Genomic DNA, 12,453 nt, shown 5'->3' with positions numbered 1-12,453 from the left:
AATAAAACAGTTGTATTTCGGTATGTTCTGTGATATGCTGTTCTAAAGTTTGAAATATTTCAGTGCATCTGAATTTATGTTGTGAAATCACTATCAGATCTTTCGCAAATACAGCTCAGAAGTCAGAATATGACAATCTTGATTTCATCTTTTTTTTCTTTTTCCCTTTTTTATAATGATGCTAACCAATGTGTTTTCAGTGTCACAGGACATCAGTACTTAGTACTTGCAAGTGTTCTGTTGCCGGAACATTAGGCCTACTGAATTAGATGACACTCATCTGAGTTACCAGGCTGATGCTGTTTTGTTTGAGCAAAAATGCTAATAAATAAGTCTTATCCTTGAGAAATTTAAAATATCTGATTCTGAACATCAGAAATTTGGTTTATTGGGGGTATTAGTTTTAACAATAGTTGTCTGTTGGGGGAATTTTTGATGGGGTCGTTTGACAGCAGTTTCGCTCAAAAAAACTGTAAGTGCTGAGAAAAACTTGAAGAAGCACGTAAATGCAGGCCAACAGCCCCAAGTGGGCTGAAAATAAATAAAATCGCGTGAATTTGGACTCCCAAAAATTCCTGAATTCAGACTAAAACCTGAAAAAAGGCATCTCTGAAGCATGGCGACCGCTCAGTACGGTACCGGTGGGTAAGTGCAACTGCCATGTGGACATTTGGTAATTTACACACAGTATTGTACTCATCTGCACATGGCAGCTACACTAGTACATGGCAGCTATTGCACTTACCCATTTTTGGCACTGAGCAGTCAATGGGTCCTTTGATGACGAATTGTAAAGTTTTGGTTACTTTGGAAATAGCGGGTATTTTAGATGGTACTCATAGTCACTTCTCAATGACATGTATATATTGGTTTTTGTCTACATGTATACCTATAGTCATTGTCGCATGGAAAAAAACAATCGAAATTGACAAGCAAGTAAATTAAACAACCATCTAGAATATTTTCCATTTGGAAAATGATTGAAAATAATTACACAGCAGATATTTAGTAAAAATAGAGCATAGATGCTCCTTTATTCAAATTCTTTGGTTTCTTTAGAAACTATTTCAATATACAGTACAATAATTTATACTGAGCTTTTAATACTAATAGTAACTATTTGACATTTAACTATTTCAAATGTTAAGGGAGCTATAATTGAAGACCAAATTAAAAAGACTAGTTTGCGTCTGATGTCAGTGTAAAGGCGCGGCGTGATTGGTTGCTGACCTGCGCAGTACGGAATTTTTGTTCTGGTTGACAGGACGTCATACGCAAACTATTCTTTTTTTAATTCGGTCTTCAATTATATCACTATTTACTACGTGGGGAATATAATGCTTTCATTTTTTCATGCAGTAATGCCATGTCCCCTTATATTCGCCCCCACTACTTGAACGATTTTTAATGGCAAAAGGGCAAACAACGTCGTCCTCCATCTTTGCAATTTTATTCGTATACCCCCTGAATTCCTCCACGCTCTGGCGTACATGGTAATCGCTCCTTAATAATAATTTAAACCTACCTGCGTCAATTTTGCCAAATATACGTCGTTTACATCGAGGAAAGACAATACAAATTGGACGGGGGTGGTCAACAATTGATTGCTATAGAAAGTGCTATAGAAAGCCACAATCTGAGATTATTATGTTGAAATGCCAAAGTCGTATTATTGCTAAATGTCGAAACGGGAGAACGGGAAGAGAGGGGGAGGTAGGAATAAATAAACGTCCGGATTGGAATAAACGTGATGCATGGTTGAAATACACCAATTATTGTTTGATGGTTATTTTTACAGAATTATTGTAACATATGTTACCCATTTCCACACAAAAAAAGAACATTGCAAACGTTTATTTCCATGATATTTTGATTCGGATATAAAGATTAGTTTGCAAATTACACATTTTTATTATTTTCATATAGTCTACGTTGTACATAAACTAAATTTCAAATTTAGTTTATGTACATATGAAAATATACTGCGCCAATAAAGTATCCTTACACTTGGAAAAATAATCACAATTTCCAAATTGAACAATATTGGAGTAAATTTGTTGTTTTAATAGATGCACTATCTAATCCGGCACATTATGACACCACATTGAATCCAATGTGACCTCAAGAAGTAAAGTTACAAGCATTTGATTAGACGAAGTTATGAAAAATACAGAGAAATAAAAACTGAAATAAAAACTGTTTTAAATAACGCTTCTTTGAAGAAACTGTGTTGTCTCTTTGTTGCGCTTGTTGGCATCTTTTTGCGCCTTGTATAGGCCAGTTTGTCACTTTTAAAACTGGACCTTTGTCTATTCAATTGCTTGTAACCTAATTTCTTGAGGTCACATTGGATTCAATAGGGTGTCATAATGTGCAGGATTAGATAGTGCATCTATTAAAAAAACAAATTTACCCCAATATTGTTCAGTGCTGAAATTGTGATTATTTTTCCAAGTGTAAGGATACTTTACTGGCGCAGTATAGTAAAAATGTCTTGTCCCCGGGTCTTGTCATTCTGAGATAATAGTAAAACAAACCTTTTGTGTTCAATTGCTTAAATTCCACAGTTCTGAACGGGGAATATAAATCGTCATGGTAAACATAATTATCTCTGGAGTAAAAGTGCACTATCTACACCCTAGGGGTCTATTTATACTCGTTTTGCGTAAAATCTATGTTTCGCGGGTGTTAAACATGGCTATAAATAAATTATGTGTTGTCAATCGACAATTCAAAATAGCATTATCATCAGTATATACACTGTAAAAAATGATCGTAAATTAACGGACGCCCGTATTTCGAAATTTACCGTAATTTTACGGGAACCAGCCGTAAGCAAAACATCTTTTTGTGATTAGAACCACCTACCTACCTCCACACCCACCCACAATATACATGTAATACTACCATGTGTATCACTAACTCACACTTAATCCTGCTTAAACACACTGAAAGTAAAATTTAAATCCGTAATTTTACTGGTCCCCGACTCCCCGAGCTTCCCCGTAAAAGTACGAGGAAACCACTGGCAGCAAATTTTCCGGTTATCTCGTAATTTGTTGTTTTTACGGGATAACCGGAAAATTTCGAAATACGGGCGTCCGTTAATTTACGGCCATTTTTTACAGTGTAGCTATACTTCATCAACATTAATATCAGTGGAAAATAGCTACTTCATTAAAATCTCAATATTAGAGGTAGATACTTCATTAATCGTCAACATAGATAACTACTTCATCAATACCGATATCAGCAGTAGATAGCATTCGCTGTAAAAGTGATGATGTAACAGCATTAACTACCATAGCAATAGGTTAAAACAATTTTTTGAATATATACATTGAACCATAGATGCCAAAGAACAGGAATAAAGACCTGGATCGTAATTTTATAAAATATTCATATCATGCTGATCACCCGGACATGTAATAGTACATTTGAAGAGAGCGATATATTGTATTCAATGATTGCAGACATGCACACATCTATTATTGCTATGGTAGTTATTCCTGTTACATCATCACTTCTACAGAATAGCTTTCTACTGTCGATATTAGTATTGATGAAGTAGTTACCATCATTACTTCTACGGCGAATGAACTTCATTTATGACAATAAAAAGCTGTTTTTTTAAATGATATAAGCAACGACAATACCAATATCAACAGTGCAGTAGATAGCTACTTCACCAATGCCAATATCAGCAGTAGATAGCTACTTCATCAATACCAATATCAGCAGCGCAGCAGATAGCTACTTCATCAATACCAATATCAGCAGCGGAAAGCTACTTCATCAATACCAATATCAGCAGCAGATAGCTACTACTTCATCAATACCAATATCAGCAGTAGATAGCTACTTTATCAATACCAATATCAGCAGCAGATTGCTACTTCATCAATACGGATATCAGCAGCAGATAGCTACTACTTCTTCAATACCAATATCGGCTATAGATAGCTACTTCATCAATACCAATATCAGCAATAAATTGCTACTTCATCAATACCAATATCAGCAGAAGATAGCTACTTCATATCAGCAGTAGATAACTAATCAATATCAATTTGACCGATTTTTTTTGGAACACAAATTTTGGAAAGGATAGTTTCTAGCTTCTTCTTTGCATTGGTGTTGGGGATGAAATCAAAACTCGACCGGCTGTCGACCGCCGGTTCCGAGCTGTTCCGTCGGTTCCTATTGTTCTAAATAATGGAACGCGGTTCAACCGCCGTCAACCGGCGGTCGAGTTTTGATTTCATCCCTAGAGATATTGCCGCGTAATGTAACTAACTGCATTCATAGCCGGTATTATAAATAGTCCCCATATCACTATAAAAAATACCTAGGCGTAATATAGGAAAATATTAATTTGATTTCATTTTCGGCAGTATATATACCTTTAATACTCATAGCTAGTAATGGCGTTAAGTACTGAAAGATGGTAAATGATTTCTTTAAAGAGTCTATTGATTATATCTCCTCCATGCCATCTGAGACAAAACTATTTGATGTCAGAGAAGATGTGGGCGAAGGAGGAAGGTCGTCAACAGTTCTTATGTCATCATTAACATCAACATCTGTTACTGTAGCAGCTGTAGGATATTGCTGCGGTGCTGCACCGATACCGAATCCTTTCGACCTTATTTGTTCGTAATGCCAGCCTAGTTTAAACTTGATCATGCGTAGGCAGTCAAGTTCATGCAAATTGCGACGATGGTGGTGATGATGATGCTGATGGTGAATACTATTGCACTTGTCTTGTTCCTCCTTATTAGTGAGCATATGTGGTTGATGATGTTTTATTTCAAATGGTTGGCGTTTAAATTTCAACGAGCGAAATATATTGCATGTGGGTTTGTTCGTATCGGGAACTAAATCACTGAGGGGGAGTGTGTCCTGATTAGAGTGGGGGAAAGTGTCCTGATTAGTGTTGAGGAAATTGTCCCGATTAGTGTTGAGGAAATTGTCCCGATTAGAGTTAAGCAAATCATCTTGATTACGGTACATTGATGGTGCAAACATCTCCGAGTTAGGATAACAAGGCAATCTGTTACCGGCGGGCAGAGAAGCGACGGATTGCGTCATATGAGATTGAATATTCATGAGGCTGTTCTTGGAAAAGACGTCATAGTCCGTATCTTTAATGGATTTCTGTAATAAAAAGTAACAAAAGTTGAGTTAAACGTCACATTAGCAACCTTGATCATCCACGCATTATAATGATTAACATTACTTATTAATGTCTTTTTAAAGGAGTATTTTACAGCATCCTCTTTTTATGACATTTTCAGCAGATATCAACGAAAAAAGCTTATTTCCAAAATTTCTGTTGATTCCGATTTTGCGTTAAATTGCTATGCATGATTATGGGTATTACACTATGACTGTGCATAATTATGTGTATTACACTGCTCCATAGGCCACTGTATGCAATTTCGTTTTGAATATATCGCACTGAACTAGTATGTTCACGTGGTACCTCTACATTGAACCATATATAGATGCCAAAGAACAGGGATAAAAGACAGGGATCGCACCTGTAAGATTAGTATCTTTAAAAAGAGCGGTATTGTATTCAATCTACTCTCTAAATGTAAAAGAATGAAAAACTCACTCCCAACAAGAGTGATTCACTTATAAAACCACTCAAAAAGGAGTGAAATGCGTTTTTTAACTTTAAAACCACTCAAAAAAGAATGAAAACCACTCTAAAAGAGTGAATTTCAACTTGTTCAAGGAGTTAAATGAAGGACAACACATTTTTAGAGTTGTCCTTCATTTAACTCCCTCCTGGAAAGAGTTAAAATTCACTCTTAAAGAGTGGTTTTCACTTTTTTGAGTGGTTTTAAAGTTTAAAAACGCATTTCACTCCTTTTTGAGTGGTCTTATAAGTGAATCACTCTTTTCGGGAGTGAGATTTTCACTCTTTTACATTTAGAGAGTATGATTGCAGACATACACAATTGATGGGTATAGGGTGCAACCTGCTTGAAATGCAGGGCGATATATTAAAACATTGGTTAAACCTATTGCACGTAATGTCTACGGAAAGTTATTTTGTGGTCTGTACCCTCAAATAGTGCACCAACAAATCTGTCCACCGTCAAACGCCATCCCACACAGGCTGCATCCACTAACATACATACGACCCCATTCGCTACTTGCACGGTTCCGCCATTATGCACTATGTGCGGGGGGAGCCTCGAACTGGCAGCATACATGAAAGGAAGAATTATGTAACCTTACACAGAACGTTATGACTAGTTCAATTCCCATTCATGTATGCTGCCAGTTCGAGGCTCTCCCACATAGTGCATAATGGCGGAACCGTGCAAGTAGCGAATACCCCACCGGTTACGACACATACATACCCACGCTCCTCCCTCAGCACAAAAAAGGCAAACAAACAAAAAACACCGTACAACATTTAAGTTAATTTTTATCTCACCTTTCGTTTCTTTTTCATTTTCTCAGCACCTTTGGTAGCAAGTTTCTTCAACTGAGCCCTGTAAGCAAATGGAATCAAATTGATAGCATATTTCATGTTTCCAAATGATATAGAATTACCACATATCTTGTTTTTTAAAGTTTTTTTAGTTCAATTCAACACGTTCAATTACGATATTTACGGATCAGTTATAGTTACAGCCTCATCCCAATGGCATACTTCAATAACCTCAATCAAACAATCATAGTGCAAAATTTCACCTCAAGTTGCAGAGTATGAGTTTTAGTACCCACATTTTCAAAGGTCATTCAATGAATGTACAAATGTATTGGGGTTAAAGAACTGTGCCCTGATAGATGAGCATGTTTTTTATCCTAGTGATTAAACATCTCAGTATTTTTCCCTATTTTGGCCAATATATTTATCATGGTTTTTTAAGCCCATAGGTATTCTCTTATTTCCATGCTACACTTGAGTTCAGTGGACGCATTATTTGAATATATTTCCCGTAATTGTGGTAATACTTACTTGTCCTTTTTCAGTTTTCTCTTCTGTTCAAATATTCGAATCAATTGAAAATCTAGAATATGTTCTTCTGGCTCCCAAGTGTTGTATCTGGAAAAAATAAAATAAAAACAAATGAAGTCTTATTTGCTTTGAATATTAATAATGGACAATTGGTTGTGCTTTCTTTAAAACTTAAACAAAATTATATCAATCAATCAATCAATCAATCAAGCAATCGATCGATTGATCGATCGATCAATCATCAATCAATCAATCAATATGAGTAGACTGTAGAACTTGTGGAACGAAAGTTGTAACTCCGAGTTAAGTTCACGCTGATGCGATCATCAAACTCTGCTTTTAAACTGCTTTCTCCAAGTAAATAAATAAATAAATAAATTTAAAAAAAAATAAAAAAATACATAAATAAATAAATAAATAAATAAATAAATAAATAAATAAATAAATAAATAAATAAATAAATAAATAAATAATACATAAATAAATAAATAAATAAATAAATAAATAAATAAATAATACATAAATAAATAAATAAATAATACATAAATAAATAAATAAATAAATAAACAGGTTCAGTGACTGGGAATTTGTTCCAATTTGATATTTAAAAAAGTGAATTTTGCGATACGTGACAAATCAGTATTACAAAAGATTTTACAGTTGTGCAACGATTAGCTAACGCAATAATGATACAACATTGATTGCAAAATGGTCTTACTGGGTCATGCTGTTTCTTTGGGATTTAACTTTATGTATTAAAATATGACTCTGAGATACTAAAAAATCAATGTTGTGAAACGTATATCAGTAATATAAAAGATTTTACGCAATTATATAAAAAACATTGATTGCAAAACGGTCTTCTTGCGTCATGGTGTTGCTTTTGGGTTTAAATATTGAACGTGATGAAAGGAATATCGAAAAACAATTTAGCGCTCTAGGATATACTGATCTTTAACATATTTTGCTTCAAGTTGGTCATAATGAGTCGCTTGATTCGATATTAAATGCTATATAGCATTCGAAAACAACTTATTCTTAACCAAACATGACCAAAATACATAACTTACCGACAAGGCCAGCCTTTCCATTTTACGAGATACTGTGCCCGGCCCTGAAAGAAAAAAAGTTCATTTTTGTTATTTCAAAGAACATATCAATCATATGTAGAGAGCTGAGCTTTTTTTTCAGGTGAGGAAAAGACAGGGAAAGTTTACAAAACCGGGTTCCATAACTTAGTGTTTTTCCCATATACGGAATTGATTCAAGCTCATAATTCGAATTATTGCACAAAACGAGCCCAAATTGATTTCGATATGTTAATATATCGACAGAATAATAATCAATTTTCTTTGGATTTTAGGGGCTGTGTAATAATTATGAGCCCCACGGGGGGGGGGTGTAAAGTTTCCAAAAGGCTCGCTAAAAATCGCTTCCCCCCTCTCGCTCCGCCCGCCAAAAATCGCTTGCCCAGGCTCGGCCTGCCCCCTAGTGCGCATGCCAAATTTTTGGGATCCCAATAATTATTTACAAACGCAGCGAGCAGGGAAATTTGCATATTTTTTTAAGCGTTTCCGTACTGTTTTCCTAGCCTATGCCAAAAATCGCTTCCTCCTCTCGGCTTGCCAAAAATTGCTTGCCCTCCAGGGCTCATAATTATTGCACAGCCCCTAATATATCATTGTCTGCAATATGATCAAACTATCGAACATTGCACATTTTTATTAACAAGAACCGCAAGTCTGATTTTGATGTTTTTTTACACAAAAAGCTGAAAATCATCATGACTTTCACATAGAACTCGCATTTTGAAAGTTCGAAAGCGTAAAAATGAACAAAATACAATTTTATTAATTTTAATCAAATTAACTTGAAAACAACAACAAAAACAAATAGATTTTATAGCCTATTTTCTTAAAAGCAATATATCTTTCACAATTATATTTACATTTTTCTTGAACATAATAATTAGTTAAATTACCTTTCTCCAACGTCTTTTCAGTATGCAATCAGCAATAAAAACCTCTGGCATGGCACCCGTAAATTCTTCATACCTCAACGGCCTCACACTTACTGTAACATTTCCGTGTACAATTTCCATCACTGCGCTAACCCGTCAAATCTTGATATGACTGAAATCGCGAAATAGATTTAGGCTACTATTTATACCACGACACAGAACAAACCTTGTATCTGAGACTATTATATTTGTCATTTGTACATAATCTTATAGCAACTATATTTTGATAAAATGACGTAGGGGTTATTAAAGGCCAGTGGATATCAGCTGATTGCTACGTCACGCGCGATTGATTGGGCATTGCAGTATGTACAATCAACCATACACAGAGTGGTGATGACGTCACATATTTCTTAATGACGTCATACAAGTCGATTAGCCACTGCAATACTGTACAGTTCCAGATTGTACCAGAACATGCCAGAAGATATTTTGAATTTTTAAAATTTCGAAAAAGGATTCATGTTAAAAGCCAGTTTTAACTGGAATAATGTTGAAAAATTTGAAGAGGGTAACAATATCCGGGATAATAGCAGGTCTCAGTTTGTTTGCTAAAGCTGCAGCTTGCTAGCCATATAGGCTTCAACAAGTCCCATTCAGTGATCCCAGCGAAAGTGTAAGAAAAAAATTATAATTGCTTAAAACTTGAAGGATCATTCAAATTGTCATTTGGTAGTTTTGAAATGAAAAAAATTGGCAAAAAACAAAGAAAACAGCAGTATTGATGAAGTTGAAGCCCCATTCAAATACTTGTAGCCTATAGCTAATTTGTATACCATGTACATACTGTCAGTATATACCTTATGTTAGCACATTTATGACAATGACAAAGGTACCAACATTTGAATTTTACGATCGTCCGAATGAGCAAATCACTGAATGGGCCTTTAAAAGTCAAAATTTAGATATTTTCTCAAAATATCAAGCGCTATCTAAAGAATCACTGCGCAAATACAGGGCTTGTTTTGTAATTTTTTTAGTTTAAAAAAATGGAACTTGTCGCGTCAATGTCGTCTGGATGTAGTCGACACCAGTGGACTGGTGAGTTTTAAAATATAGTCAAGCTCAAATTCACCGCGCTACTCCTGGCCAGATGAGATCTTACTTCTCTGATCAGTAGCTCAGCCGATTTATTTGCTCGGTTTATTTGGTCCATTCAAGAATGAACTGTTTGAAGAAGTTTGAATTGAGACAGAAGAACAGTCATTGGGCGGTTGAACCGTGTTGTTCCATTGTTTAGAACAATAGAAACCGGCTATAACCGGACGGAACCGGCGGTCGACCACCGGTCAAGTTTTTGGTTTCTTCCCTAACATGCTGACGGAAATAAATTTGGCCTAAAATTTGAGGCTTGTTCCAAAAGTAATCTGATTCCCAATATTGCACTAGCGATTTTGATATCATCAGAAGCAAAATATTATTTAGTTCGTAACATCTAAACGGAACATAATTATTTCAGGCCTAAAATGTTCACTGAAGAAATTATGAGAAAAATCATGAGATTTTTCAGTTATAAATCATGATTTTTTTTAGTTCTGATGATGCCAAAATCTCCATTTTGATACGATAAAGTGGGGTGAGGCTATATTATTATAGGCGCATGTGGCATATGCATCATTCTTCGTCACTTCCAAAATGTTGATGATTGCAAAACTATAGTTGATAAACCCAAGATAACAGAATTATGATCAATTATCTATTTTTACTCGTATCGGATGGCATGCTCATCATGATGACAATAACTCACATGTTTGTTTGTTTTTTGTTGTTGTTTGTTTTTTAAACATGCGCCATTTGACCCCGCATGAAACAATAGGCAAAATAATGTGATTGTTTTATTTTTGTTTAAAACAAAAGGCTTCAGTTTTTATAAAATAGTCAGACTCAGAAAGTATGCGAGGTGGAGTGGGGGTCTGTTACTTTGGGAAGGGGGTGTGTTTGTTACCGGTATTATATAAACTCGTTTTTAAATAAGCAGTTCGGATACATGAGATAATTATTGCGGTGATCTTAACCATGTTAACTTGAAGACCTGAGCGCAAGAAGACCGTAAGTACACTTGGCCCCTCAACATATATACACTAAAGTTATGTATAGTTGCTTAGGGTTTTATAATGTGTAATACATGTTCCAAGGTGAAAACATCGTGAAAGGTTGTGAAAGATTTGAACATGTATAAACATTCCCAACTATACGCAACTTTAATGTATACAAATTGAGGGGCCAAATGGACTTACGGTCTTCTTGCACTCAGGTCTTCACTTACACTTCAAACTCGTGCAATTTATCTAAATATTATTATTATACCAATTACCACCATAATGATAAGCATCATGAAATAGACCATGACCTAAATTACGTGTTTAATCATATCATTTCTATTATGTGATGTGACCAAGCAAAATCAATCGGAAGTCAGAAATACATATATTTTGAGATTATCCTCATGTTTTGGTAATTCTTTAATTGTTCATATCTTTTGAACTCATTGTTCAATTTCAATTGTGTTTTCTGCAAAATGCAGCTTTGTTAATCATGTTAATGCTTGTTACTATCAGAAACTATATGACCGAGTTCAGACTGTGATTTTGTTTGATAACACCACCAGTGGCAGCACCAGGAATTTTGTCGGGGGGGGCATGGGGGGGCAAAGGGAATGTCAGGGGGTACCAATTTTGCGCAAAATTGCCGCAAAAGTGGAAATTTACGTGATTTTGGGGGTTTTGCCTCAAAAGTGGGGGGCAAGAAAAATATTGAGGGGGGGGGGAGTGCCCCCCGTAGCGCCGCCACTGTTAACACCACATTTTCTTTTAATACGAAAACACGACACGTTTGATTGCTATGAAAAGTGTATGTACAATTTTTTTACACTGCCTGTAATTTACGGTTTATCCTATAGTGTATTAAACGAAATATAAAGAGTTAGGGTTAGGGTAATTGTTAGGGTAGGATTGGGCCATTAGGGTTAGGGTTAGAGTTGGGATTTGTTTGGTATTCTCTTACACGAAGGATACACCTAATTTACGTGTTGCTAATAATTATTTGTGACACTTTTGGGCAGGTTTCAATTTTGAGGTTTTTATATCATTTTGCTCCACATCACCGTTTCCCCCAATGAAATTGGGCATTCCTAATCGAAGATATTGAGTTCGTAAGTTATGATATTATAATATTGGAAATTGAGATATCGGCCTTTAAAAATAGTATTGACAATGTTGAGAGTATAGGAAATACCTTGAAAAATGTCTCAAAAAATACAAGATGCCAGTTATATTCCGATCTGAAACAATCAGACAATATATCAAACATTACTGAATAACATCACAAATTCGCAACAAACCCAAATTGTGAAAAAAATCAAGCCCGGGCAGATTTTTGGCTATTTCTCCATTTTCCATTCTGCCCAAAAATGTCCTCTTTTGACATGGCACGCCACATTTACATTAGGAAA

General features: G+C 35.3%; 1 protein-coding gene across 1 annotated transcript; it reads right to left on the bottom strand.

Annotated features, from left to right (window-relative positions):
• Positions 1 to 1,036: 1,036 nt before the first annotated feature.
• Positions 1,037 to 9,284, bottom strand: LOC140164660 (uncharacterized). Its single transcript, XM_072188003.1, has 5 exons — positions 8,964 to 9,284; positions 8,053 to 8,096; positions 6,983 to 7,069; positions 6,455 to 6,512; positions 1,037 to 5,157 (listed from the first exon to the last, which is right to left on the bottom strand). Exons 1-5 carry the CDS (start codon positions 9,081 to 9,083, stop codon positions 4,477 to 4,479), a joined length of 990 nt encoding a protein of 329 aa, XP_072044104.1. The 5' UTR covers positions 9,084 to 9,284; the 3' UTR covers positions 1,037 to 4,476.
• Positions 9,285 to 12,453: the final 3,169 nt, after the last annotated feature.

This window comes from Amphiura filiformis, chromosome 11, assembly GCF_039555335.1.
Source record: "Amphiura filiformis chromosome 11, Afil_fr2py, whole genome shotgun sequence".
In the NCBI taxonomy this organism is placed as follows: Eukaryota; Metazoa; Echinodermata; class Ophiuroidea; order Amphilepidida; family Amphiuridae; genus Amphiura; species Amphiura filiformis.
The sequence above is the reverse complement of the archived record's forward strand: the minus strand, read 5'-3'. Positions and strand labels throughout refer to the sequence as shown.

Excerpts from the sequence above, each read along its gene's own strand:
- LOC140164660 (XM_072188003.1), bottom strand. The coding sequence starts at position 9,083 with ATGGAAATTGTACACGGAAATGTTACAGTAAGTGTGAGGCCGTTGAGG. Across the intron at positions 8,097-8,963 it reads TGAAAAGACGTTGGAGAAAG|GGCCGGGCACAGTATCTCGT; the intron begins GTAATTTAACTA and ends TTTTTCTTTCAG. Across the intron at positions 7,070-8,052 it reads TGGAAAGGCTGGCCTTGTCG|ATACAACACTTGGGAGCCAG; the intron begins GTAAGTTATGTA and ends TATTTTTTCCAG.